Here is a 27,923-nt window from a genome sequence, read left to right on the forward strand (position 1 = left end):
GATCCTCCCCTATAGCCAGGTTTTAAAAGGCCTCAAATCGAAAAATGTACTATGTTTTACAATGCTGTTACTGGCATTATTTAAACAAGACGGTCTGTATCAGCTCAAAATCACAATAAGAATCGATTGGGCGCGTGTAATACTCCTTGTTAATACTATGGCGTACTATAGAGCGATTTCGAACCATGACTCTCGATCAGCATGCAGAGCATGATTAGGAGCGCCAGAGATCTAAATCTGGCAAAGCATATTTGTACCAGCCATAGCTATCAATCAAGCATTTTTATTTGGAGATCATCAAAAGTTGTAAATCATCATCCGAGATGAGTTAAGTATGGCACGCGAAAAATCAATTCGATGGATAGTGAGTGAACAAAGAATACAAAGGTATAGTTGGAGTGCTCGAGAGCTACTGAGAAGAAAGGTGTTGTAAGTTTATACAGAATGTCTGAACACGAATCTGCTGTGCTCATCTTCATGTTCACTTGGTCATTTGCAAGGCCAATTGCATTGAAATAATGACCCCGACTATCTGAAAGCTGCTTTTAATAGTGGACCTTCATCCCCTCGGCTATCTCGTTGAATCGTACTGAGACCATCATAGTCGCAGCTCTTACTACCTATTCTTGCATCATTTTAAAATAAATTAACAACTACATGCGTATATGCATTTCTTTAAAAATAACAATAAGAGATCATGTTAAGAATTGTTCACAAAGTAGTAGAGTGTTCGCTGAAGAGTGGAGGAATTTGTAGCGTTTGTTGTTAAATAAATAAATCGTCCATGCAAATATACGCCTCTAAAGTAAGCCTATTATTCTAGATAGATGTGAGAATATCGTCGATTATGGCGTTAATCTCAGTTCTACGATCGTTGATAGCGTCGTTTCCATACTTGTCAGCAAGATCCTGTCTGATTGACTTCTTGGTTATATTGTCCAGATCTGCCTTGCCAATTATGCCCCTGACGTCCATCTCGATTTCATTCCACGATATCGATTGACTCCCTCCACTGCCGTTGCTGTGTTGATTGTATTCAGGTAGGGGTGTGACGGAGTGCGACTGCGGCTGTGGTGGCATGAATTGCTGTTGGGAAAAGTTCGTCGACATTCTCGGATCGTAGCCTCCGTAGAATGAGTTGGACCAGTTTTGAGATTGCGGATATGGATGGTGTTGTGGTGGTGCCAAAGAATACATTGATGTGGTGTTTGGATAACCGTTGAAAGCGTATTGGGATGGGTATGCTGATTGGCGGTAGATGCTCTGATTCGCGGACATTGAGCGCGGCACACCGCTCTGGTCCAATCCACCATACATAGATCGAGGGCCATAGATACTGGCTGTGTTAGCTGGTGATGGCGGCCTTGATGCTTTCTCAAATTCGTAAACTTCATCTCTGTAACCCGATTAGCTAGTGCGTTACTTCTCAGGAGTCTAACTCACCCTTGCTCCCACAGCTCAGCTTCATACTCAGCCCATGTCTTTAGTGGTATCACCTTTGGATCAAAGTGACCTTCATCATGTATCATCATTTTTCTGCCCTTTTCTCCTGTGATCGTGTGCGTCGAGCCCCATGAGAAATCATCAAAGTGCCAGAATGAATATAGCGGCAAGAAGAACGAGAAGAGCGGGATAGCGCAAATATAAACTATCATCCAGCCAATCTGTTCCCATTTACGATGCATAAGGAAGATTAGCGCTTGGAAACCATATATAGCGCAAAGCATAATGATAGACGTTGTCGGTATGGTCTTTCCTTCAGCTGCTGCCAAGTAAATCAAGTAGACAATATAAACGACGGTGACTGGAGCGATAATTGTTGATAGCAGATCAATGAAAACTATGAACCTCATCGAGAAGCAGCAGAAACCACAAAGCTTATCCAAGAATAACAGTTCGGCCAGGTTATGCACAGTGGAGTTAATCCATCTACGTCTTTGAGAGAGCAAAACCTTGATATCATCCGGTGCGACAGTCTGGGCTCTTGCATCGGCTGTAAATTTGGTCTTGAAGAGTGGGAAATGCTTGAGCAGAATAGTAGTAAGATACCGATCTTCACCGAGATGCAAAAGATTCTTCAAGTGAAGCGTATTAACAACATTTTGACTATACTCGTCAATTACCTCAGAAGCGACGAAAAGTGGACGATGAGTATCACTCGTGCGCAATCTATACATCGAAAAACATCCTGGTAAACATGTGATAGAGCCAAACAGAGACTCAAATGCTTTGGTGAGGTAGTGAGAGATATAGTACTCGTAAACCTGAGCCATAGTTACGATAGATTGCTTAGAATTAGCTAGAGAAGTTTCTCCACATAATGCCAAGATCTTTTTATCTCGCATGAACGATGATATAAACATAGAAAGACAGTCAGGATCGACCATAGTATCAGCATCGACGGCCAGCATATACTCGTAAAAATTGGGGTTAACACCAATAACATTCTTGATTTGGTGGTATATCTCCAACTCAAGGGGGTTCATTGGTGCGTCGAAATGAACTTTGTTCAGGAACCACATCAATGCCAATTGTGAGTCACGCTTACCTCTATTACCAGGCCTGCTACGTTCTGTTGGTTTACCGACTTTAGCCAGTACAATGTACGGTACGACGTGACCACGGTGCTCATAAAGACCACTATAGATTTTGCCCATATTGTGCTGCTTGTTACCCTCACCGATCGACTTAAAGCTGAGCGGTTCTGGATCGTAATTAGGATCAGCGCCTAGGATATCGAGGGCAATACGTGGTGTTGTACGGTCATTACCACTATAAAAAGTTAGTAATTCACGAAAATTCAATCAACACTCACCCTCCAATAATGTTACCATCACAGATAACAAAAATGAGCTTGCGTTTATCATCGTAACGCGTAGCGGCGAGCGAGTCAATCGTCCGTCGCAGTGACTCTTCACCCTCAGTATAAGCAGGTACCTGTAATTGTCAGCCAAAGCCTCGTTTCTATCAATCCACCTACTTGGAAAATGAGAAACTTGTCGTGCTCCTCCGGTTTCCGTCGTGTACCAAAGTTGATAGCAGCCAAGAACTTGAAACCAATAATGACAATCATGAAAATTGATAGCGCGAGAAGGATGTAGTTTGAGAATTGACATGCCGTTGAGTTTCTTCTATCCACTTTACCAATAAAGAAGAGATTCCGTAAACAGCTCATTTGACGAGCAAGGACGGTAGGATCTATAGCCAAGTCTTGAACATACTTAGTAACATCTTCCCCTGAATTTTGTTCAAATATTTGAACAATCGCTTCATGCATAAAGTGAGTGTCAATGTCAGTTGGAGCTGCCTCGTCTTCGCTAGATCCAACAAAACCACCATCAAATGAGATGTACGGAGTCATATCGTAAACGCTGCCATTGATCACAGCTACATTGTTATTATCGTCCGCCATCTTTGAAATATCCTTGTCGGTTAAACCGACATGACCGACTCTGTAATTGTAGCGCATAATGACCATCTGCTCGTAATACCAATCTGGTCTTGAGTCATTAGTCCATGCTCTAAAGTCGTGGTAGTGGGCATTAGGTTCTGTAGATGTAGTGTTTGAGGCGTCAAGACCGACTAGCGGATTAACCGCTCCATCAACACCATTGCACAATGCCGATACTTGAACAGGAAGAAGATTAGAAACATCCTGACCACCATAATTCCAAAAGAGCCTGTCGTCGATAACTGATACAGCACCGCGGTGTGCATCGTGCATCTTAGTGAGGTCCATAACTTCGCCTCGAATACTGACAAATGTGTGATCAGGTTGAGATTCATGTGTATGAGCAGATATTTCATTCTGAGAGTAAACCCGCTGAGTGGGACATATCACGGGTCCAAGGATAGCGATAACGAAGATAGCGCAAGCACAAACAAACCAGATGATGATGTTAATAGCCAACTTTTCCCTCCATGCTTGTCTGACATCTTGTCTTTTCATTCTACCGAACCACTTGAGGAACGGAGAAGGAACGTACCAGGTCAATAACCAACAGAAAGCAACCCATCTTTTTCTAACACCAGATTCTCTCACTTCCTCTTGCGTTTCACTATCATCATACATATCCTTTTCGTCCATCGCAGCTTTATCGGCGTCCTTGAGATTCATGTTTGAGAACATGTTTTGAGATGGTGCGTACATTTCAGTGCCGATTTGACTGTTAGTTTCATTTTCATACTTTGATTGGGGATATATATCACTACCTTCGTACCCGAAAGACTTGTGGTCGTCGCTGTACATATCGTCGTGATCTTCGTCACGCTGAACGTTGGAAACGAGTGGGAGTGCGACACTAGAGCCATCGTGGTCACGAGTGGCGAAAGGATCTGTCATGAGCTCTGAAGCTGGTGTAGTTGGTCCCTCTTCTCCAAGTGGTGCGTATGGACCGAATGGATCTGGAGTTGCGATATAATCCGCTTCTGATTTCTGATACTTGTTGAATTGACGTTGTTCCTGCTCGTCATAAGAGCGAATGTGATCTTCGAGATGTCGGAAGACGTTGTGAGTTATGAATACCTGTGGGTTTACGTTAAGATGAACACTTTGTTTTTTTCTATTAAAAATCACTTACCTTATATGTACCAACGGCTAGCTCGCGCTCTGTCCATGACATCTTTTCGCGCATGTTAAGGATCTTATGCACAGTATCTCCCTGCATAATATCCATCTCGTTGAGTTCATCACCGTAACTCTCCACGAATTCATCATGCGTCATATTGATTGCCCATTCGGCTACAGCAGACCGTCTTGCCACGGCTGGTATACCCGATGAACGAATTTGCGCCTTGACATGACGTGCCTCGAGCTGATTAGGCAGCTGGGTATCGTTGGGTGACAGGCAGAAGACGTACCATGGATAACAGTCCTCAAGCGTATCAAACAGAACATCAGCAGCATTCCTAAACTCTGTTGCTACACATGTGTTTGTTTCAGTTGAAGATTGGTGATCGACGACTTGGTCTTCTGGCATGTCTGGCAATTCAGGTTCATTATTTCCACGTCTCAAAGAAGGACCAGTCCGTCTTGTCGATGGTCTACGCCTTGGACCTACTGACTGTTGAGCGGCAACGAGAGTAGCTTCTGACTTTGGATGGAATTGCGTACTGATTGCATTGGATGTGAAAAGAGACTTGACGAATGGATTTTCCGATCCGTTTGTTGTCTTGTCATTGGTGACTCCACCTTTGAAAAGCGAAACGAAATCAGGATTAAGATTGTCGGTGTTCTTCTCAATCCAATTCTCGGCTGAGTAGGTGACGGTACCAGCGTAGTGGTTGATGGAGAATGTAGGATAACCAGACCGATCTGGTGGCGCCGTCTTGAATTTATTATTGTTACCCCAGCGTTTATTAAATGCTTCAACCATCGTATTGTCATTCTTCTTTGGCGCACGCTTAGCTTGGTCGTCCATTATATGAATTAAGCCACCCTGCTTTGCACCAAGTAGACGCAAAACATCCGAATTGTCGTATTCTGAGAATGACACAGGTGGACTAATCTTACTCAATCCCTCGTGCTTGTGCTCCTCATAAGGACGAGTGAAAACATGCTGGAAAATCCAGTTTTGTAAGCGTTCATTGAGATAATTTACGCAAAATTGGTCGACAGAATTACCGCGATGACCGGTACTTGGATTGTTTTGAAAACCAGGTAGATCGAGAAAAGCAATGTAAGTTGAAAAGTCCTCTTTGCAGAGGTGTTGATTGATGTGTTCGATGATCCAGCTGAAGAGGAGAGAATAGAGGGAGCGAGCAAGGTCATCACGATTGGTAGCTGCACCGTCAACATCGAGAAAGACGGTACATACATCTTTCTTAACAAGTTTAGTGCGATATGAAAGAACACTTTCAAGTGCGTCTGGATGTACACCGAGGAACTCCGCAACAATGTCGAGTGTCTCTGTATTTCTAACTACAGCAGCATCTGGATTCCTTGCGTGGTCGATCGTGAATTCAAGGTTACCAAGGTGCAAGATTGCAGTGACGAGCTGGCAAATTTGAGCGACGTGACGCTTTGAAAATCCAGCAGCCTTGAAAGCGTTTTTGAGTTGACTGAATCTTGCAGCGTCCTCGCCATTACTAGCGCCTATCAAAGGACCGCTGCGTCTTCTGATTGCGCCTGAGGTGTAGCGATAGGCACCAAGATCCTGAAGTTTAAGATATTGGCGCTCCTCTTCACTGGCTCCAGCAGTAAGATAGTAGAAGATGTGATAGTTGCGCTCTCCTGGAGGAGGGTTTACAACTCTTGAGCGTTCAAAGTAATACTCAAGAGTTTTTGCACCGTAAAGTCTGCCACGGTCGTTGAATTGAAGTTCAGTATATTTGCCGAATCTCGAAGCATTTGCGTTGTGCAGGGTTTTTGCATTGCCAAAAGCCTCGAGGACAAACTCGGCAGAGGGAATCTGATCGCCAAGCTTGTGGCCTTTCTTGCCTGGTGGTGGGAGAGACAAATCAATAATAGTCCTTGTTGCCAGTCTTCTAAGTTCGGACTTTCCAGAGCCCGTTTCACCGCTTTTATAGGGTTAGACGGGCAAGCGGGGAGACAGCAACTCACTTTAAAATGATATTATTATCTTTCGAGCTTCTGCGCATGTAATAGTAAGCGTCTGCAGCGATTTGGAAGATGTGAGGTGGTAGTCTTGTGCTATTATCAGTCTGCCTGTACTCGAGTGCGTAGTCGTGCAGGACTTTATCAGAATTAGCGGGGAGGTATTTAAGAGGGTTCAAGGCGACGAGCGAGGACGTTCCCAGTCGCGTATAGATCTGGTCTTCGAGGAAGCGATCTCGCAAATAGCTGAGCACAGCTTCGTCAGACGTATCCCGTAGCTTTGATATATCGTCCATGGTCGTGGACATGGTCGTCTTATCGATAAAAGCGCTTTTGCTAATCTGGCACTTGCGTCTTTGGCTGAAATCAAGAGGCTGTTCGAAGCCAAAAGGTTACGTAGGACATTCCAGTTGGAAATTTTTTTAGATTAGATTAAGTACAGGTATATAGGCGGAGGTGTATTATTCATTTGGTCACGTGCTGGAGCTGGCTCTGCCTCCAAATGCAGGATTCGGTTCGTCCTTTGTCTTGGTAAGCGACGCAGGCAGAAAGATAGCTTACGACGCACCTTCCTTATGGAGATTTTGATTCCCTGAGCGGCAAAGCACTGCAGCATGTGAGAGGAAGCCTGAATGGTATAAATTGATTACCTTTGACAGCGCAGTGCTGGACGTCATCCCCGGGAACCTGACACATGTAAGTGACGTGAAATTGAGCAATGAAACGCACTTCTTGGGCGAATAGACATGGAATTCGTTTGACATTGTTTGGGCTACGATTGTCCTATTTTTATGTCCCACTATCAGCCTGGATTTGTGAGAAGATAAGACAGCGACAATATCCAACTCACGCTGCGATGTCCACAAGGCTAAACTGCAACCTGAAGCTGTGTAAAGTCAACTTTGTGATTATATAATGCTCAGTACACAGCACTCACACGCCCTCCACGCGCACCGACAAATCCTAAGTTGAGTTAGAAATGCACTAGCAGCTGACATGGACTGCACCTGGAAACAAAAAAAGATGCCGGGGTTGTTGTTGGTGTCCCTGAGCCTCATTCCCTCGGCTGTGAGGCTGCCGAGGAGATTCCGAATCGGAGTCTCTGAAGAGGTGTTTTGGTGGTGCGTGTTGGCGACTTGAGTGGCTGTGGATGAATTGAATACGTATGCACAAGATCGTAAGCCTTCAGAATCGAATATCTTGACCTGCACGAGCAAATGTTGTGGCGTGATGTCCCTGTCTGGCGTTAACTCGGAATCAAAGGAGGAGCTACGCACTGATCAGGTATCTCAACCTCTGTGCCGCTCTCTAAAGTCTCGAAAGCCCGAACTTGGAGTACAGGCGGCGGATCTATCGGTCTCCTGTCCTTTTCGCCAAAGCCACACAATCTAGAGCGTATAGGCTGCTGTAAGATGTCTAGTGTGAATCTGATTGCATTGTTAGGCTTTAAATCTACTGGGTGCCCTGCTTACCGCACAGATTTGCCTGCGAATTGACCATGACTGAAATTGTGCGTCATCGTCGACTTGAAAGCTTTAACAGCCACCGGATAAATGCATTTAAAATTATTTGCGTGGGAGATATTGTTTGCTGTTTGTATCGCCCTCCTCGCTGTCTTTAGATCTGCAGATCTTACTCGGAAGCATATACATTTCCTCAATCTGAAGATGAATAAAATCTAATTTACATATTTGGGCCATTCTTGTCATCAGAGAAATTCCATTTTATGCCCTGTACATCTTACTTTATCCCTTAACAACTCCCATCGAGGTTGACACAGCGCACTCCCACACGCTGAGCATTGCGGAAGAACGGAGCACCGAAGATGTGGATTATCGGGAACTATCGCCTATCGAGTCATTAGCCTTCTCGGAACGATTAGGAAATGGCATCATCACACATACACAGCTGATCACTCGGCATTTCTCTTTCTCTAACAGCGAACATGACAGCAAAAGAAGATAATGAATTTAATAAAGAAGTAAAGGAGTTGGAATCCTTCTTCAGCGTGTGTTATTTCTTTGATATCCCTGATTGGATTCCTAACGTCACACGCAGCTTCCACGCTTCAAAAATACAGTCAGGCCGTACGCGGCAGCGCAGGTGGTCAGCAAGCGCGGCACAATCACCCACCACTACCCTTCTGATCTTCTCGCAAAGAAGCTGTGGACAATCCTCGAGCAGAAAGCTAAGAGGGGCGATACGAGCCACACGTACGGTGCACTCGATCCAGTCCAAGTCACTCAAATGGCGAAATACCTCGAAACAGTTTATGTTAGTGGCTGGCAGTCCTCGTCCACTGCTTCCTCGACCAATGAGCCCGGTCCCGATCTCGCCGATGTGGGTGGCAGCTTTCTTAATACTCCCTCTTTACTAACCCATATAGTACCCGTACGACACCGTTCCTCGCAAGGTTGAGCACCTCTTCCAAGCGCAGCTCTTCCACGACAGGAAACAGAGACACCAGCGCAGCTTAACCTCAGCCAGCGAGCGCGGTCCGGCTGTTGACTATCTACGCCCTATAGTTGCAGACGCAGACACTGGCCACGGTGGTCTTTCAGCGACTATGAAATTGGCAAAGCTTTTTGTTGAGAAGGGTGCAGCTGGTATTCACATCGAAGACCAGGCTCCTGGAACCAAGAAATGTGGCCACATGGCAGGTAAAGTTTTGGTGTCAATCCAGGAACAGATAAATCGTCTTATCGCCATCAGATTCCAGTTTGACATTATGGGCGTAACAAACCTCATCGTCTCGCGCACAGACTCTGAAGCTGCGACTTTGATTACCACCAATGTAGATGATCGTGATCACGCATTTATCCTTGGTGCCACCAATCCAAGTATCGGCTCCCTCGTAGATGTCATGCGTCAGGCCGAGCTGGCAGGTGCCATTGGTCCTGCTCTCGAGAAAGTCGAGAGTGATTGGGCTGCTCAAGCTGGATTAAAGAAGTACAGCGAGGCGCTTGCTGACGCACTTCGCCAGAACAACATTAACGAGAGAGTCATTAAAAATTTCTTGAACGAAGCACATTTCGCAAGTCGTCATAAAACCACTCAGCTCGCTCAAAAGGCAGGTCTTCCAACTACGGTTAGCGTCTTCTGGGATTGGGATGCTCCGCGTACACGTGAAGGCTACTACCGCTACCAGGGCGGCACACAGTGTGCGGTGAACAGAGCCATAGCGTTTGCACCTTACTGCGATTTAATATGGATGGAGGTGAGTTAATTGGTTAGCAAAGAAGCCTTGCTAACGCTATACTCTAGACGAAAGACCCTAAGCTCGCACGGGCAAAAGAGTTCGCATCTGGCGTTAAAGCCGCTTATCCAGATCAATGGCTGGCTTATAACCTCTCTCCATCGTTCAATTGGGATGCCGCTGGTCTGAGCCCACGTGAAATGCAGGCCTTTGTTTGGGAGTTGGGTAAATTAGGTTACGTTTGGCAGTTTATCACTCTCGGCGGTCTTCATTCAAATGCTTACATTTCAGACAACTTTGCAAAGCACTTTGCTACAGAGGGTATGAAAGCCTATGTAGAACAGATCCAAAGAAAGGAGCGTGAAATAGGGTGTGACGTTCTTACTCACCAGAAGTGGTCAGGTGCTGAATATGTGAGTTTTGTTTCACGCAATGAGGTGTCCTTACAATTTCAACTCAGATCGACGACCTTCTCTCGACTATTCAGGGTGGTGTTTCATCAACTGCTAGTATGGGCAAGGGTAACACTGAAGCACAGTGAGTAGTGTTAATCCTCACTTGTCAGCGAAGCAGCTAATATGACGCAGATTCGCATTACCAGCTAAATTGTAGCTGCTGACCAAGGGCTGACTGTAACGAAATGACTTATTCCTATTCTTTCATTATATATCTTTGTAAAAAAAAGTACATGATTCTTAGTTTGTCAGAGGAAATGTAGTTGTCATTGTGGCAAATAACCTGCAAGCTCAGTCTGCAACCACTCCTCAAGATCTTTGTTTAGAGATGGATCGGAAGTACGCTTATCAGCTATACCATGGCGTGCCCAAGGAATACCATACTGAATGAATCGTTAGGGAGTAAATCTTTTTAAAGCAGCTCAAAGCTTACTAAACCTTCTGTGTCTTTTTCCACAGTGCCAAGATACAGCTGAGTGAGCGAGCCTAGGCTGCTTGGATAGAGTATAAAGCTAGAGAAGAAGGCCTTCCAACCAGGTATACGCGTGTGTCTCCATAGCTCTGTTTGCAGTATACCGGGATGACAGCTGCTATGACTGACATTTACTTGCTGCTTGTTTAAGATATTGCTTATGACGGTATTACCAATTTTAGAATAACCGTACAAATCCCAAGTATTGATATTTGTGCTCCGTCTCAGATGGCCATCCTTAAGCAGATGGAAATCGATACCTGTTTCATGTATGAAAAATGATTGCATAGCCGAAGAAGTGTGCACGACGCGCGCTTTTTCATTACGATAGTTGTTCTTGCTATAGTTGTCTAACGCAGGGTGGAGAAGAGTAGCGAGGAGATAGTGGGACATGACGTTAGTCTGAAACTGAATATCATAGCCTTGTTTGCTGAGCAGCTCGACTGGGGCAGCCATGATTCCAGCATTGCAGAACAAAGCAGCTAGTTGAGTTTCTTTGTGCAAAAATTCGTGAGCTGCATTATTAACGGAATCGAAATCCGAAAGGTCAACAAGAAAGGGTTGGGCTGTCTTGCCAGTTTCATTGCGCAATTCATCAATCACGCTTTCGATCTTGGATTTATTCCTGCCACCGATGTAAACGTCGGCGTTATGGTGGAGTAGCGCGCGTGCAGTATCCTTGCCTATACCTGAAGAAGCGCCTGTTACTGTATATTGTAAAATTAGTAGTACTCATGGTTTAATACGCGCTAGACTGACCGATGATAGTCTTGTCGGTGAGATCGGGGATATCAGCATCTGTCCAAGTGGGCGATGGCGGGAATGTTTGTGTGTATAGATTGAATAAACCGCGTGGTAGCGTCGATGAGAGTATCCAGTCAAGCATCCTGCCAATTGCGTCTGATGATCGTTGGTAAGGACAAATAGAGAATCTATTAAAGCGTGAGCGTGTGAATTACTCATATATCACTGATATTTATACACATCTCAATAAAAATTTACACTTCACGGAAATCTGAAGTCAAGAAGACAGATCTCATCAAGATACGCTCAACATGTCCACATTAGAGTTATACTGGCCTCTAGCGTCTAATAAAACATCAGAGCGACTTCAAGCCAGCTCAGACCTGATAAATTTATTGAACAAATTCCAACAAGATTTTAAGCCTGCAGATGAAGATAGGGATGGCGAGGAGAGCGATCACAGCGAGCCCAGCGATCAAGAAGAAGACACTGTTGATAAAAACCAGAAATCTGTTATCAAACGTATTGAAAAGTGGATTGAGAAGCATCACGCTCCAGATGTTTCATATGCAATCAAACGATTGATTAGAGGTTTGGCTTCACCAAGGGAATCATCTAGATTGGGATTCGCTGTGACACTTACGCAGGTGAGAATTCTTTCATTTCCCCGAATAATCCTATTCACCCTCCTCAGCTTCTCTCAAATCTGCCTTTGCTCACCGTCGCGCATGTACTTCCGTTGATTAAGCACCACACTACCCCAGTTGGAAACGTTAAAGGCTCAGAAGAGAGAGACCTCATCTTTGGTAGATTGTTTGGTATACAGGCAATCATCGAATCTGGTTTGATTAGCAGATCGACAACGACGCCGGATGATTTCAAGGAAACGATTAGAAATGTGACAGACCTTGGTAAGAATAAGGTCTGGTTGAAGGAGGCTACAGGATGGACTACCCTTAATGGCTTAAAAGAAGTCACCGAGAAGAATGTCAGCTGGTTGAACCAAGCAATCACCAATTCACTCGATATTCTTTTTACTGGTGACGAGAAAGAAATTTGGGGTCCTGAGAAAGTTGGTATTCTTCTCTGGTTACAGTCAACGCATAGCGTAAGTTTGTCTGTTTCATTTGTTTCATGTTAACATGAGTCTAGGATATCGATTATTCTGAATACGTACAACCTATCTTCAAAAACCCTTTGCCTCTTGCTCCTCAAAATCTATCTGTTCTCGCTCGTATTCTTAGAGAAACTTCTATCGATGCAGAGAAGGCTACTTCCGGTTCAGGCGTATGGAAACCACAATTACACTGGGTCTGGCCTCAAATTCTCGACATATACTTCACTAGTGATAACCAAGCTTTCAAACCGCGCGCTTCATTCCAAGACTTCTATAGAATATGCATTGACGAATCATTATTCCAAACCAACGCATCACCTCAGCGCAAATACTGGGGCTTTTCAGTCTTCGCTTTGGCCTTGCCACGCCTCACCAATGAGGACCTTGGTGCATTATTCACTCCCAACTTCATGCGTACATGGATCAACAACCTTCGCGGTGAAGACAGAGTGTTGCACAAGGCTGCACTGAGAATAGCACAAGATCTGCAACCACTCATCGCTCAGAATCCAAAGCTGGGATTACCTCTGATCTTGCAGCTCCTTGGCAAGCATGGCAGTGCAAACTTTGACAAATTGACGGGAACCAAGACTGTAGCCAACATTTTGTCATCCATGACTACTGACGGTGTCAGTGAGTATGTTGGATACTTGCGCTCATTTATTCAAGGCGAAACGAGCGATGTTAAGCAGCGCAAATGGGCTTTAGATCAATTACTTTCCCTTATTCGAAACTCTCAAATACCGCATGACGACGAGTGGGTTTGGAGTGCATTGGAGTGCTTCGTACTCAATGGTATCTTTGTTCCTCGCAAGCCGTCATCTAAATCAAAGCATGACGTACTCAAAAACCCACCACAACCTCCACTTTCAGACACGGATAGAGCTGCTGCTCGTTCACACCTTTTATCATCTCTTGCAGAACTCTCAAAAACACCAGACAGCAAGAAGCAACTGGGTGTAGACAAGAATGGTGATTTATGGGTGAAAAGAGTATATGACTTTATTCAAAGTATTGAAAGCGAAAAGAACGTCATTACTGCTGTTCAATATGAGGAGGAAGTTTTAATAGCACGTAAAACCGCACTTGACAGTTTCAGCAATGTTAACAAGAAAGGCAAAGCACCTGAAACTCGTCACCACGCCTTTAGTCTATTGTTACTCAGTGTAGTACTCCAATCATACGATAACATGGAAGGTATATCGGATGTCCTTGACGAGTTGGCCAGTGCATCTTCCATGCTCTTCACCGTCAAGTCACCAAAGAAGAACAATAGTAAGCAACAAGAAAATGAAGATGGCGAGGAACCATCAGCAATGGCTGTTCTTGTCGATGTGCTTGTCTCTTTGCTTGAACGCTCATCATCATTTTTGCGCACAATGGCTATCAACGCATTCACTGCATTCACACCAGAAGTCGACGAAGAGGCTTTGGATATGATTATCGCTCAGCTCTCCTCACAACCTGATGGTGAAGGTGAAGGTGAAGACGGTGAAGAGGAGAATGAAGAGATGGGAGACGATGAAAAAGGGGAGGAAGGGGAAGAAAGTGACTCTGAAAACGCTAAAGATGCTCAAGATGAAGTGGCTTCGGATGTGAGTGACGACGATAAAGAGGACGACATCAACGAAGCTGTTGATCCAGAATTCGAACGCAAGTTGGCCAAAGCACTAGGTCAGCCAGTGTCAGACGATGAGGATGAAGAGATGGTTGATGAAGATGAAGATGGTGACGCTGTTGACAATGTTGACAACATGACGGATGAGCAGATGATGATGTTGGATGAGCAGCTGGCTGAGATATTTAAATCTAGAGTCGGCGATAAGAAGGCGAAGGAAGGGGCACAACGTGAAGCTCAACATACCAAGAACAGGCTCATAGATTTATTGGATGTTTACGCCAAGAAGCAGTCTTCAAATGCGTTGGTATTGAAGTTGATTATTCCGCTGGTAGAGATAATTGTCAATTCTGGTGCAACTGAGCAGCAGTTATCGTCCAAGTCCTCGGCTATTCTGAGACAACGTCTCACTAAATCGAAGGATATTCCAACAACAAACATCAACGAAGATGACTTGCTGGTCATATTCGAAGAAATGCACAACGTCGCAAAGAAGTCAAGGACGAATGAGATTCTATCACTATGCAACCAATTGTCGCTGTACTTGTTCAGGATCATCACTTTCAATTATAGTGGCGCAGTTGCTGAATCGAAAGCCAAAGAAGTTTACATCTCAAGCTGGCAAGATTTCAGTAATAGAAAACACACAAAATTGAATCCAAGCGTGTTCACTGATTATATACGCCGCTATCCAACCCAGTCGCTTAGTCTGCTTGATGAACTAGTTCAGACTGTCGTCGATGGCAAAGCTACAAATGCATATAGACAAATCCAAGCGTTGACGATGCTTCAAACCCTCTTTGGTCAACATAAGCAGTTGGTAAGTATTTTAATCAACGCTACTACTTTACTAACAGCTTCTTAAGATGGATGCTGGTAAGAAAGACGACATACTCGCATCAATTCCAAAGATCAGACAGGGCATATACTCATTCATCGCCACATCTTGCGAGTCAAAGGATAAGACAAACGCAAGCAAGCTGAAGGATGTCCTCAAGTCTGCACTGGCTTTGGTAAGGGTACACAAGAAGATAACGGATGAAAAAATAGAAGACGAATGGGATTTGACGACATTGCAGTCAATCGTCACCACCTTGGGCTCAATTGATAAGTTCAAGGGCGTGCAATCTCTAGCACAGCAACTGAGTGCTTTGATAACTCAATCAACATCCACCTCCAAAACTTCATCCAAGAAACGTAAGTCAAGCGGTAATGGCACGACTGAGCCGGAGCAGTCTGTCAAGAAGAACAAACAGAAACAGTAAAAGTTTCATAATAGAGAACCTGTTGGTATAAAGATATAAAATTATTAAAGTCGTAAAAAAATGTACAACTAATATTCATTATTTATCCGAGTGTCGCAATGCTGCATCAGGTGAATGGATTAGGATGTACTCGTTCCTTGGCGAGTTGGTCGAGTTGTCGTCTATACTCCCTGTCCTCTTCCTCTTGTCGTTGCTGAGCGAATATTAGTAAACTATAATGGTATTCAAGACGACACTAACCAATCGTTCAGCAGCTTGTTGTTCTCTGTGTTGCTCACGCAGCCTTTCGCGCTCGTCTATATAAGTAAGAAACCCAGTCTTAGATCTTGACTCAGTCGTGAGATGTATGTCAGTTGGTTGAGTTTCCGTGTATTGCTCTCTTGCCGCTTTCTTCCGTCTCTCAAACTGCTCTTTAGACTCTGCGTGCAACTCCTTAAAGTTTGGCATCTCAGTACTGCGAAACTCTTTCTGATCCTTCTCGAACTGTCGCCATTGTTTGACTCTACTTTGAAATCGTTCAGAATGTAACTGATGCCTATGATCTGAGTGAAGACCAATTGTGTTTTGCTCAATGTTAGTTATAAGATTGGGCGTCATAGATCGTCTCTTTTTCTCCCGCTGCTCTTCTAGTCGTCTTATAGACTCTAGACGATGTGTCTTGTTGGGTGATGGGAAGACGTGATTGCGTTTGCGACGCTTGCTGGGTGAGAGAAGAGATGCAGATGTAGATGGAGCAGCACGTTTTAACGTCGAAGCATATTCTTGTTGCCGCTCTCGCGCAGTCTTGCCATCTACTTTGAGAGGACTGTTACTTGACATAGTGGGTATAATACGCCGAGAGCGTGTATTCCTGTTAATGAACGGCGAAGACTGATGTGATTTCTGAGCGACTGTTAGTGTGATGTGTAGTGTAGAGTATTGCTTACTTTGATTGGTGATTTAGTCTTACGTGCACGTGGACCACCTGTAGCGAAATTGAATGCAACTGGTACAGTTGTCTTGTTTTGGCTTCTTTGAGCGTCTCGTTGGCGTCTGGCGAAGAGATCGTCTTTGTTGGTAGGAGATGGTGGCCGAGGCGCATCTGTAGCCTTTCGCTTCCCTTTGTTGGAAGATATGGATTTTGTGTCATTTGGTGCGGATCGTGAATTATTCTTGCTTTTAGTAGCTTGACGTGATTCTCTGTCTATGCGTGTCGCTCTCCGATTCCCGTTACTGGAACTAGCGCCATTCTCCTCCGCCTCGTCGATAAGTATACCAAGCTGGGCCATGACTTCTTCGCGCTCTATATGCTCCTTAGAAAGTCTATACTCCTCTTCACGAGTAGATTTCTCCAACTCTTCCGCTCTCTCACGCGCGAGCTCAACGCCTCTCGCCTTTTGCTTTGCTACCTTAGCCTCGCGTTTTTTGCCAGCATCGCCGCGCTCGTGCGTTTGCTGCTGCTGTTGATTTCTCCGGAGCTGCTCACGTCGATTCTTTTGTTCTTCCTCGACAGTCACTGCTTCCCTCTGTGAGCGATTTTCTTCACGTTTCTTCACCAGCTCTTCGCGCTCCAATTTAGTTTTCTCTTCCTGCCTCTTCCTCCTCTCCTGCTCGCGTGTGGCACGCTCTTTGGAAAGCCTAGCAGCCTCTTCTTCACGCTTTTTGGAGAGCACAGCCTCCTCTCTTTCTTTGCGCTCCTGCCTTTGTCTTATGCCGTGTTGCTTAGCTGCGCGTATAGCCTCTTCTTGGCGATGCTTGGCGGCCTTTGTAGCCTGTTCGCGCTCATTTGCAAGTCTAGCAAAATGCCGTTCTTTTTCTAACCGTGCTTCTTCCTCTGCCTTCTGTTTGGTGATTCTGGCTTCTTTGTCGGCTTTCTCTTTAGCCAATATGGCGAGATGGCGATCTTTTTCGTCGCGTGCCTTTTTATCTGCTATTTCTGTAGCGATTCGAGCCTCTTCATCGGATTTTTCTTTCGCTAGTCTTGCAAGATGACGTTCTCTCTCAATGCGTGCTTCCTCTTCTGCTTTTTGTTCGGCAATTTGTGCAAGTCTGGCCTGTTCGTCTCTTTCTTTCTCTAGTCTGGCGAGATGACGTTCTCTTTCAATGCGTGCTTCTTCTTCGGCTCTTTCTTGGGCGATTTGCGCTAGCCTAACTTGTTCATCTCTTTCTTTCGCTAGCCTCGCAAGATGAAGTTCTCTTTCAACGCGTGCATCTTCGTCAGCTTTCTCTTTCGCTAGTCTCGCAAGATGACGTTCTCTCTCAATGCGTGATTCCTCTTCTGCCTTTTGTTTGGCGATTTGCGCTAGTCTGGCTTCTTCGTCAACCTTTTCTTTCGCCAATCTGGCGAGATGTCGTTCTTTCTCAAGGTATGCTTCTTTCTCTGCAATTTCTTTAGCGATTCTTGCCTCAAGTTGCTCTTTTTCCTTTCTTTCTTGATCACGCTGTTTTTTTTCCCTAGCCTCTATCTCACGTTCTTCTTTCTCCTTAGCTTCAGTTTCTCTCTTACGTCTGGTGTCCTCTTTCTTGCGTTCCTCATTTGCGACTTTCTCAGCTTCGACTTTAGCAGCTTCGACTTTAGCAGCGTGTTCCAATTTAGCTGATCTAGCTTGACGAATTTCTTCTCTCTTTTTAGCCGCCTCTTCGCGTTTTCTAGCAGCTTCGCGCTGATTAGCGATTCGCTCAGCATCCAAGCGTTGAGCAAGTTCTTTATCTGCCAACTCTTTCTCAGCTTTAGCATCAGCTTCGATTCTCTCACGATCGATACGTTCAGTTTCGCGACGTTGAGCAGCTTCGACGCGTCTACGCGCTGCGTTATCTCTCTCCTCCTTCTCCTGTCTTTTACGTTCATTTTCTATACGCTCAGCCTCAGCTCTAGCTGCCATTTCTCGTGCTAGACGTGCCTCTTCACGTCGTCTGTTCGATTCAGCACGCTCAAGACGGAATTTCTCCTGCTCGGCGCGTGCCGCGTGAGCCTTTTCAGTGGCTATTCGTTGTAGACGGGCTTGTTCAGCAGATGCGTTTGCTTCTTGTTCTTTTTCTTTCTCGTCTGCCTGCCTCTGTCGGACTGCTTCTGCATCTGCTTCGGCCTCTTCTGCTGCTAAACGCGCCATATGCTCCTCTTTGGCTTTGCGGATAGCGTCTTCTTTGTGTCGAGCTGCAGGTGGGGATTCATTTTCAGACTGCTGATTGATACGCGCTTTGGCAGCGTCGAGTACCAAATCGACGCGACTGGGGGTGTGTTTGGAGGGAGAAAGGCGTGTAGAGTGGCGCGTGGAAGAAGGTCTATTGACTGGTTGAAAGACATCTGGTCTCTTAACAGGGGATGCATTATTCCTCAGTCTGTGTTGACGCTTTGGTGATCTTGTAGAGACAGTTGGGCTGTTTAAGAGGTTATTATTCAAGCCATTGAAGGTGGTATCTAAAAGATTATCCTCATTATTATTCAACTCGAGGTTAATCGATTGATCCATATGATTGTTGGTGATAAACAGAACAATTTAATAGAGACGACCCTTGAATATTATAAGTGTAGCTCACTATTATTCTTAATCACCGCCCATCATGACCGACTCCAGTAAATACCGCTCCTTCTCAATCAACGCCGATCTACTAACCCAGTACAGCGTACGCCTATATAAATCCACATCAGTCATTCGGTATGTCTGATTATAAGCCTAGCAATGTAAAATGTTAGTTAGTTACGCCCTTTCCAACTACCCTGACAACCCGCAGCGTTTCGAAAGAGACAGAGAGGTGGCCTAATCAGAGGGACGATCATTGGATTGATATTCAGATGGATCTTCTGTGTGCTAATACTCGGGATAGTCATCGCTAGTGTGTTATAGTCTGATTACACAGTCACTCCTCTTACCCTCCTCAGTCGGCATAATCGCCACAATCGTTCTTTACGTAAAGCCACCAAATTTAGCCTTCTTGGGCGTTGAGGAGCCAAATAATGGCAGTACCGTATCCGCTATCAACAACGCATTGAGCATAAACTTCGATTTGCAGATTCAAGTCGATAACCCAAACACCTTCGACATCACATTCAACGAACTCTACGCACAGCTCTTCTGGGGTGCTACTAACATCTCTATTGGCTATGGCAGAGTTGAGAATATCGATATTCGCAGTGAGAACACCACAAATTTCAGATACCCGTTCCATATCGTCTATAAGGCTAGCTATGATCCTAATAGACAAGTCCTTGGTGGTTTACTTGACTCATGCGGTCTCACAGATCCTAACAGCAAGCCTCCAATCGACATCCAATACGATCTCGATATCGACGTAAAAGCTCTTTCCGTAAATATCAAACAGACCATCAGCAATTCCATGTCTGTCACCTGCCCTGGCTTCAGTGAAAGCATGCTACAGGATGCTGTTGGCGATACTATCTCGGTAGATGTTTTGGTGGATGAGTTGACTAGAAATCAACGCTAGCTTTGTTAGCTCTTACTTGATTTATTTATTTCTATTAATAATGATAATGCATACGTCTAATTTCTTAGCAATGACAAAGCGTACTCCTCATCGTCATCTATATCTCGTGTCTCACTTTCCTTCTTCTGCTTCTTCTGGCTCGATTCTTTGTCGTTGCTTTCACCATCACTACCACTCTCACCCTCAATCTCATCCTCATCACCCAAATCGAACTCCGGTGACACATAACCATCATCCTCGCCATCTCCAATAACAGCTTCAGCTGCATCATCGCTGTCGTCGCCCTCAACCTCCCTATCCTTCCTCTTACGCTTCTTTTCATCACGTTTCTCCTTTGCAACTCTCTTATTCTCAACGTCAGCCAATTTGAGCTGTTTATTTTGTTCATCGATAAACCGCTTCTTCTCATTATCGACGTCGACATCTTCCCCTTTCTGTAATTCGTACAGTTCATGCGCTTGTCCGTCCTCGTCGAAGCGCAATTTATGACCAGGCTCGCTCTTCCCTGCGATCGCCTTCTTCGACTGACCCGCTCTAAGTTTCCGTTTTGAGAGGTTACCCGCAGCGTCATCTTCCTCTCCATCGCTACCACCGCTCTCCAGCTCGTGATCGCGACGAGTGATTGTCATCAGCTCCTCATCCGACTCTCCCTCTCCCTCTCTATTCCTGTCTACAAGTGCATTGTAGTGCTCCGATAGCTGTCCTTGGTTCTTACGCTCGAAAAGTTTGTCATACTTGGTGCGCACCCCAGGTTTACTTTGTGATTCCTTTTGCGTTTGTTTCTGCAGCACGTCAGTTTAAATCTACAAACTGCCAACACTTTTCAATCTCACCGCTAAATCAGTATCCTCACTATCATCTCCACTTTCCTGATTCTGCTCCTGCTCTTGCTCACTCTCACTCACCTCCTTCTTATCCTCCGCTCTCGCTCTTGCTTTCTCCGCCGCCATGAACTTAACCTTGGGCACACCAGGCAGACCGAGACTACCCGCGTATTCGCTGAGTGGGTAGCGCGTAACATCAAAGACCTCTTTATCCTTCATGAGATGCAGTGAGCGGACATAGCTAACGAAAGCCTTCTGAGCGAGGTATTTGATTTCAGTATCTTGGAAAGCATGTGCTTGTAACGCATTCCCAATAGGTTGCATAAGTTTCTCCTTAATCTTAGTTCCTTTTGGCGTAATGTGTTTTTCTTCGAGTCTCTTTAACAATGCTTTCTCAGCAGGCTCGACTAGCATCAGCGCACATCCCTTGCTGTTGTAACGTGCTGTGCGTCCGACACGGTGTATATAAGTGTCTGCATCTTCAGGCGCATCGAGTTGTACCACCCAGTCCACTGCAGGTATGTCCAACCCACGCGCTGCGATATCCGTCGCAAACAACACCGCATGCGAAGCTCGACTGAACTGCGCAAGAGTCGCGTGCCGTTTCGCTTGCTTCAATTTACCGTGCAGCTGCATCAAACTTATACCAGGACGCAGGTGCGAGAACGTCTCATATATGTGTCGTACTTGCTTACATGAGCTAGCGAATACGAGCACTTTGTTCTGTTTGTGACTCTTCACGAACCCGAATAAAACATCCAGTTTGCGGTGGAGAGGAACGAGTGAATAGAATTGCGCCAAATTCTTTGGTGTCGGATCTTCCCCATTATCCGTGTTTTTCAGCTCGACATAAGCTGGATCATTGAGACTCATCTTGGCAAGTGAGGCGACTGATGCGGATATAGTAGCCGAGAATAGCAAATTCTGACGCGTATGCGTTGGTGGTAGCTGGTCAATGATCGCGTGAACCGTCTTAGCGAATCCCAAATCAAGTATACGATCAGCTTCATCTAGGATCAGCATCTTGAGGTTATCGGCGCTAAAACCGTAAGTTTCGTCCATATGTTGTAGGAGACGACCAGGGGTGGCGATGAGAATGTTCATCTTATTCAGTCGCGTCTTCTCCTGCGCAACGTTCTTCCCTCCAATGAGCAGACCAGCAGAGAAAGTGTGATTGGTGCCTATAGCGTGGAGAACCTTGAATATTTGCAGCGCAAGCTCACGCGTTGGGGCTACGACGAGAGCACCTAGTCCATCAGTGCTCGACCACTTTTCCTTGTACAACAGCTCGAGCATCGGCAGGAGATAGCTGAGCGTCTTACCACTGCCGGTGCGCGCTGAACCGACGAGATCCTTGCCTTTGAGCGCCAAATGCGTTGTCGCTGCTTGGATTTCCGTCATCTTAACGAATCCATTGCGCTTCATCCCCTTCTTGGTCTGCTGGGAGATAGGCAGCTCGTCGAACAGCTCAGTCTTCTCGCTCAGCTCCTTCTGGAGAGCGTGCATATCCCTGAGATTATTATCATCTGCCACACGCTTCTGATTTATGCGCTTGTAGGGTTTTGTCTGCTGCTTGGATTTCATCGTCGCGGCCAAAATGCAAGAGCAATACATCAACATACAAATAACCAATTCAAGTCAAAATCTTAATGTCCTTATCCATCCCGCTCAAATACTCCAGTATAACCTCCCTCCTCTTATCCCAACCTTGTAATATTCTGTACCTGCTATCGTTGGATAAAATTTTCTCCATCTCGTCAATATTCACCTGCTGAGCCAGCTGCTTGAGATCCTTATTCCCACCGCCGAACACGCCCTCGTCTGTCTCATCATCATCATCTTCCTCTGCTTTGAAGACCTTTTCTGCATCCTTTGTCGCATCTTCCTCCCCTTTCTTTACGCGGCCCCAGTATCCGACAAAGGAAGACTCTTTCAGAAGCTCCTTGAATTCCTTAACCGCGTTTCTAAACTTGGCTGCCTGCCACTCGACGTAGATTCTTTCTAGTTCTGCCACCGACGCGTCTAACACCTTCACCGCCACCTCGTCCTTGATCTTGTCGTGCACATCTTCAAATGCATCATCGAGAGTCTTGAATTCCCTCTCAAAGAGCTCCTTCACCCCATTCACCCGCTTGTTGTAGATCCCATCGGCGTGCTCTTCGAAAAGGTCCCTCTTTCTTCTTACGCTGAGATCGACGTTGAATCTGCTGTCCTTGGCCAGCTCTCCTTCCAGCTCTCTCCACCTGATCTACATTTCCGTCAGTCAAATCAAAATTCCAGAACACCACCCACCTTGTGATTCCTCACCGTGTCTATCAACAAAGTCCGGTATTCTCTTTCAGCTTCATTGCCGGCTAGAGCAGTTTTGGACGCTTGCGTCTTCTTATCAAGACTTTCTCTTTCCTTATTGAAATTCTCTTGGCGTGCCTTAAGTGAGGCTTCAGCCCTGGCAGCTTTGTCTAGCTTTTTGGGCTCGTCTTCTATAGGCGCAGGTATTACGTTTTCTTCAGCTTTGGGTAATTCCTCTGGTTGCTCACCCGCCAATTCTTTCTTGTATGCGTTAAAGAGCGCTTCCTTGGTACTTCCCGACTGCAGCTTCTTATACGCAGAATGAGAAGAGAGTAGCGGTTTTAACTATTGAACTTTGTTAGCTTGGCAATGTGCATACACTCACACCGACCTCCTTGTAATCAGACTGAGCTGTAATATCGCTAGTGTCTCTCAGCAGCCTCTTGAATCCCTCCTCCACCTTCTGAGCTTCTTGGCGTTTAGCTGTCAAGTATAAAGTCAGCAATCACCAAAAGCAAAAGTCACTCTCACCTTCTCCCAACTCCCTTAACCACGATTTGAACACCTTTTCTCTCTCTTTGTCATCTCTACCGAATCCAAAGAAGCGTCTATCCTTCTTGAATGTCTTCCTGAATTCTTCGAAGCGCGCACGCGTGCTTGTAACCTCCGATCGAAGCAGCTCCCTGTAGCTGATGGCTGGGTCAACACTGACAGTACTCCTTTTCGCCGACTGCGCTTTATCCCTGCAATACTCATCGAATGCATCCTGCCTATCCTCGGTATTCCTCAGACTAGTATACCGGCTATCATTAACGAAAGTGGTAAGAGCCATATCCCAAGGCATGAGTGGATTGATATCATACTCCTCCAGCATGCTCTTGAACAGCGCGACGGCCTCTTCATGGTTATAGTTAGCTTCGATCTCTGCGGCTTTCTTCTCTTGGTATTCTCTCATACGTTCATTCTCCATCTCGCGCTGCTCAGCCAGCTCGGCATCGAGTATATTCTTATTGTGGTTGCGTTCTGCGTCCATTGCCGCCCGCGCTGCTGCTGCGTAGTCTGCGTCGTCTCCACCGTCACCGCTGCCGTCTTCATTTTCTCCATCCTCTCTGGCTTTCTTCGGCTCAACGTCTATCCAGCCGCTATCACCGGGCTCCTTCTGCTCACGCTTCCGCTTCTTCTCTGCAGCAGCAGCATTCCCATTCTGCTCGTCCTCTTCTAGCTGCGACACCTGCGATGCTATCTCAGCAGGCACCTCCCACACACTTTCCTTGCGCTCAGTGTGGAGGTAGAAGGTATTTCCGAGATTTGTCGTTATCCTCATCCACGCTGTACCTTCTATCGATGTCTTTTTCGCTGGTTTTTCTTTCTTGGTCTTCTTCGTCTGGCTTGGCTGTGCTGCAGGCGCAGCTGGCGCTTGCATCGGTGCTGGCGGCGGTGCCATTTGCATTTGCATTTGCATTCCAGCAGGTGGCACAGGTAGCGGTCTCTTGTATGTGGATTTCTTTGTACTGGCGTTGTAGTAGTAAGGTGTACCCGACGGAGCTGAGCGATTTGCCTGTTAAATCACCTTATTGCACTCTAGCATCTCACCCACCCTTATGCTCTGTCCATCCTTCCGGCAGCGGTGGTGGTGGTATTCCATTCATTTTGATAGTATCGGTGAGAGAATTAACACGCTTAAAACAAGGAAAGTAAACGTAAATGAAATAAATAGTCTATATTGCTTTTACTCTTGCAACAGATGCGCGTAATCGTCTGCACTAGCAAACATAGGTAACGCCTTCTTAGCTTTCTTGGCCGCTCTAGCTTCCTTGTTGTTACGTTTGCGCTTTCCGCTGACTTCTTCCTCCTCCTCTGGTTCACTACCGTCCTCCTCATCCTCATCTGCGCCAGGAACCTCCATGTCCTCATCAATAGACAACAGGTCATCCTCTTCGTCATCGAGACCACCAACACCTCCTTCGTTGTCCTCATCATCCTTGTCCTCGTTATCCTCACCATCCTCATCATCCTCATCGGATTCTGAATCTGCTTTAGCTGCTTTGTCTTCCTCACCTTCAGCTTCGGCATCACTGTCCTCCAACATGGCAGGATCGACGTGGTCTTCATCACTCTCTTCGAGGTCGTCATTCTCCTGTCCTGGCATCGTAGCTTGCATAGCCTAAAGAGTGGTTAGAATTTACCATAAAACCAATTCAGACGATGCGCACCTTCCAGATCTCATCCTCGTCGAACTCTTCCTTATCATCAGATGCAGCATCGTTATCGCCATCCTCCTTCTCATCCTTCTGCTCATCCTCATCATCGAGATTGACATCTTGACCTTGGTCAGTATCATCGTCACTCTCGCCCACACCTTCATCGTCAGAAGCCTTCTTGCGCTTATCCCTCTTAGATGCTTTATCTTCCAACCTCTTGTTACGCTGATTGAAGAATTTATGGAAGAAAAGCTGATCAGGAGCTACATTTGCCTCCTTCTTCCTCATAAACTCGTTGCTGTTCATCATCAACTCTCTAGTAGCACCCTTGACATTAGAGACAGTTTGTGATCGGTCAGACGCAGCAATAGGTTGCATGAGCGATGCACCCTTTGGCTTGATGTCTTTCTTTGGATTCTTGTAGACGAATCTGTCGAGGAAATGCATGAGTGTGTTGAGGTTGAGATCCGATGAAGTTTTCACCACTTCTCCATTCAGTAGCTGCTTAGCCTGAATAGATACAGAGGGGTGATAGTGCTTTGTGAATGGTATCAACTCCCACAGACAACTGTGCTGAGCATTGCTATATTGAGGATCGCGCTTGAACTTGTCGTAAGACGTCGAAGCTACTCCACCACTCTCATTCTCTTCCTCCTCATCCAACATCGCTCTCAATGAGGGATGGCTAGCGAATATGCCGTTGAGATGGTAGAATGCACCGCAAATGAATGAAGGTGATTGTCCGAGTAGCATTTGCAATATACGCTTCACAAACGCTGCTACTCGGGCATTCGATGGATCTCTCTTCATAGCCGAGAACAACAAGTTGAGGTACATGGACTGCTTTGACGAGCCTCCCAGTCTTGGATCCAGCAGCGACTCATACAATGCACGGTAAAATCTGTCTGAGACTGTGTCCTTTATAATCGTTATTTGGTAGATTAGTTGTAATGCTTGAATAGCTATGTTGAAGGTACCAGTGTGGGTGATTCTAAACAGAGTATTCATGTAATTATCGAAACTGAATTTGTCAGTACTGCGAATGTAAAGTCATTGGACTCACATTTTTTCATCAATATCAGCGTATGGCATGGCACGGTGTACGCCGGCCAAAATACCGGCAACCATCTTAGACTTTTTCTCCTCAAGAGCCTCAGGATCATCTTCGACATCTTCCTTCTTGTCTTTCTTAACATTCTTACCTTGGTTTTTCTTACCCTTCTTAGCATTCTTAGCATCCTCCTTGGATTTCTTCACCAATGTTTCCTCCTCCCTGAGGAAATCTTTGAAGCAGTTAAAGTATATTTCTATCAGTTTGTTTGCAACGCCAGTGTCAGCCTTTGTGAACATGATCTGATTTAATGTAATAATCGCGTAGTACTTGGCAGAGTCTGACATGTTTGGACGGAAGATGAGATCACCGACTTCGCGACTGATAATGCCTTTCATTGCAGGGTGAGCTTGCAAGACAACAAGCAGCTGATTAGAAGCTTTTGATGCTACTTGACGAGAAGGATCACCCTATCCTTGATTTAGTTTTGTTATTGAGAAAAAGAAAATACCTACCAACTTGTTTACTAGTAGTCTAAGCAGATTATGCTCCTGCTCTGGCTTGTTTTTCAAAAGCTGGAAGATGAGCATGACAGCTTGCTGCCTTACAAAGACGAGATTGTCATGAGTGATCGACTGAAGTATGTCAGCATACTATAAGCCCCAAAGAAAGCTCAACTCACCTCAAGTAGCTGCAAAACCTCAAAGAAATATCCCTTGAACCAATTTTCAAAGGCCCAGAAAGTGAGATGCTTATCGGTTGCACCCTGATGGGTGAGGTTGGGCTGATCGGCGATATAAACCAGCTTTCTGTTAGAAGGTAGACCGTGTGGACCAGCCAACCAATCAACTAGGGCCTTCATTGCCCTGAGTGCCTCTTCACGCTTAGGTTTTGCAGCCATATTCTTGAGAGATTCGAGACTGGAAATGTTATGGATAGGCGACTCAGCAACCAAGAGGGCGAGTGCGGAGACTCTATCATTAAGAGTACCAGACTTAAGCATCTGATCCAAGAATTTCTTATCAGAAGCAGAGACGGCTGAGCTTGAAGAGGCGATCTTTGGTAGATCTTCGAGTAGCTTCTGTGCGTGTGATATCTGCCCATCAGAAGTCAACGATTTGCTAGTGTTAGCCTTGGATTTTGAGAGTTGAGGGAGAGGCTGAAGGAACCATTGAGGAATTTGGACGAACGGACCGTTTGGATCGATTTCACTGAGCGGGTCTGCGTCTGCGTCTTGCTCAAATTGATTATCACCTTCTTGACTAGAATCTTCTTGCTCGCTGTCGTCGTGATTTTCATCATCGCTAGCAGAAGCAGCCTTCACGTCAGTCTCGCTACCGTTGGCATCGACATGATCATCGTTATCGTCATCTTCCTCTTCCTCTTCCTGAGGCTTAGCAGAGTTGAAGTCGAGAGATTTGTATAAATCCTTCAAATCTTTCAATAAAGCTGGGTCATTCTGCTCGCCGCTATTAAACACGTGCTCGTCATCACTGTCGACGCCTTGGAACAGCTTCAAATCGTCTTCATCGCCGCCGAGAGCGAGAACTTCCTTCTTGAGGTCGTTGTGGGGAGCATGTTGAGGATGTTGTGGCTGCTGCTGCTGCAATTTACCACGCTTATCCTGCGTGCTCTTCTTATCCCCCTTCTTATTCCCGTTTCCTTTCTGTTTGAATTTATTAGGCGCCATAGATGGTCGAACGAGATGAAGAG

The 27,923-nt window shown here is 45.6% G+C and overlaps 10 protein-coding genes across 10 annotated transcripts; 3 read left to right on the top strand and 7 right to left on the bottom strand.

Moving 5' to 3' along the window:
- Positions 1 to 819: 819 nt before the first annotated feature.
- Positions 820 to 6,864, bottom strand: J056_004174 (Chitin synthase 8; the record flags this gene model as incomplete). The annotated part of the gene is made up of 6 exons (XM_009269375.1): positions 820 to 1,396; positions 1,444 to 2,772; positions 2,816 to 2,937; positions 2,981 to 4,525; positions 4,581 to 6,519; positions 6,563 to 6,864. The coding sequence occupies 6 exons, from the start codon at positions 6,862 to 6,864 to the stop codon at positions 820 to 822; spliced, it is 5,814 nt and encodes a 1,937-aa protein (XP_009267650.1).
- Positions 6,865 to 7,029: 165 nt separating this feature from the next.
- J056_004175 (uncharacterized protein) lies at positions 7,030 to 8,075 on the bottom strand (the record flags this gene model as incomplete). The annotated part of the gene is made up of 9 exons (XM_009269376.1): positions 7,030 to 7,077; positions 7,125 to 7,163; positions 7,207 to 7,243; positions 7,286 to 7,363; positions 7,407 to 7,442; positions 7,494 to 7,519; positions 7,564 to 7,792; positions 7,834 to 7,983; positions 8,029 to 8,075. 9 exons carry the CDS (start codon positions 8,073 to 8,075, stop codon positions 7,030 to 7,032), a joined length of 690 nt encoding a protein of 229 aa, XP_009267651.1.
- Positions 8,076 to 8,501: 426 nt separating this feature from the next.
- On the top strand, positions 8,502 to 10,364 carry J056_004176 (Isocitrate lyase; the record flags this gene model as incomplete). Its single annotated transcript, XM_009269377.1, has 6 exons — positions 8,502 to 8,564; positions 8,615 to 8,896; positions 8,943 to 9,773; positions 9,821 to 10,165; positions 10,213 to 10,289; positions 10,340 to 10,364. The coding sequence occupies 6 exons, from the start codon at positions 8,502 to 8,504 to the stop codon at positions 10,362 to 10,364; spliced, it is 1,623 nt and encodes a 540-aa protein (XP_009267652.1).
- A 109-nt stretch (positions 10,365 to 10,473) lies between these two features.
- On the bottom strand, positions 10,474 to 11,565 carry J056_004177 (uncharacterized protein; the record flags this gene model as incomplete). The annotated part of the gene is made up of 3 exons (XM_009269378.1): positions 10,474 to 10,590; positions 10,641 to 11,386; positions 11,439 to 11,565. 3 exons carry the CDS (start codon positions 11,563 to 11,565, stop codon positions 10,474 to 10,476), a joined length of 990 nt encoding a protein of 329 aa, XP_009267653.1.
- Positions 11,566 to 11,734: 169 nt separating this feature from the next.
- J056_004178 (DNA polymerase V) lies at positions 11,735 to 15,423 on the top strand (the record flags this gene model as incomplete). Its single annotated transcript, XM_009269379.1, has 4 exons — positions 11,735 to 12,070; positions 12,118 to 12,531; positions 12,576 to 14,978; positions 15,025 to 15,423. The coding sequence occupies 4 exons, from the start codon at positions 11,735 to 11,737 to the stop codon at positions 15,421 to 15,423; spliced, it is 3,552 nt and encodes a 1,183-aa protein (XP_009267654.1).
- A 106-nt stretch (positions 15,424 to 15,529) lies between these two features.
- On the bottom strand, positions 15,530 to 18,872 carry J056_004179 (uncharacterized protein; the record flags this gene model as incomplete). Its single annotated transcript, XM_009269380.1, has 3 exons — positions 15,530 to 15,616; positions 15,664 to 16,305; positions 16,350 to 18,872. 3 exons carry the CDS (start codon positions 18,870 to 18,872, stop codon positions 15,530 to 15,532), a joined length of 3,252 nt encoding a protein of 1,083 aa, XP_009267655.1.
- Positions 18,873 to 18,963: 91 nt separating this feature from the next.
- On the top strand, positions 18,964 to 19,845 carry J056_004180 (uncharacterized protein; the record flags this gene model as incomplete). Its single annotated transcript, XM_009269381.1, has 4 exons — positions 18,964 to 18,976; positions 19,026 to 19,091; positions 19,135 to 19,236; positions 19,283 to 19,845. 4 exons carry the CDS (start codon positions 18,964 to 18,966, stop codon positions 19,843 to 19,845), a joined length of 744 nt encoding a protein of 247 aa, XP_009267656.1.
- Positions 19,846 to 19,901: 56 nt separating this feature from the next.
- Positions 19,902 to 22,253, bottom strand: J056_004181 (ATP-dependent RNA helicase dbp4; the record flags this gene model as incomplete). The annotated part of the gene is made up of 2 exons (XM_009269382.1): positions 19,902 to 20,627; positions 20,679 to 22,253. The coding sequence occupies 2 exons, from the start codon at positions 22,251 to 22,253 to the stop codon at positions 19,902 to 19,904; spliced, it is 2,301 nt and encodes a 766-aa protein (XP_009267657.1).
- Positions 22,254 to 22,302: 49 nt separating this feature from the next.
- On the bottom strand, positions 22,303 to 24,607 carry J056_004182 (Transcription elongation regulator 1; the record flags this gene model as incomplete). Its single annotated transcript, XM_009269383.1, has 5 exons — positions 22,303 to 22,917; positions 22,962 to 23,303; positions 23,350 to 23,441; positions 23,490 to 24,503; positions 24,556 to 24,607. 5 exons carry the CDS (start codon positions 24,605 to 24,607, stop codon positions 22,303 to 22,305), a joined length of 2,115 nt encoding a protein of 704 aa, XP_009267658.1.
- Positions 24,608 to 24,687: 80 nt separating this feature from the next.
- J056_004183 (uncharacterized protein) lies at positions 24,688 to 27,900 on the bottom strand (the record flags this gene model as incomplete). The annotated part of the gene is made up of 5 exons (XM_009269384.1): positions 24,688 to 25,122; positions 25,172 to 26,180; positions 26,223 to 26,680; positions 26,726 to 26,845; positions 26,893 to 27,900. 5 exons carry the CDS (start codon positions 27,898 to 27,900, stop codon positions 24,688 to 24,690), a joined length of 3,030 nt encoding a protein of 1,009 aa, XP_009267659.1.
- Positions 27,901 to 27,923: the final 23 nt, after the last annotated feature.

The sequence above is a fragment of the Wallemia ichthyophaga genome (assembly GCF_000400465.1).
Source record: "Wallemia ichthyophaga EXF-994 unplaced genomic scaffold scaffold7, whole genome shotgun sequence".
Taxonomy (NCBI): domain Eukaryota; kingdom Fungi; phylum Basidiomycota; class Wallemiomycetes; order Wallemiales; family Wallemiaceae; genus Wallemia; species Wallemia ichthyophaga.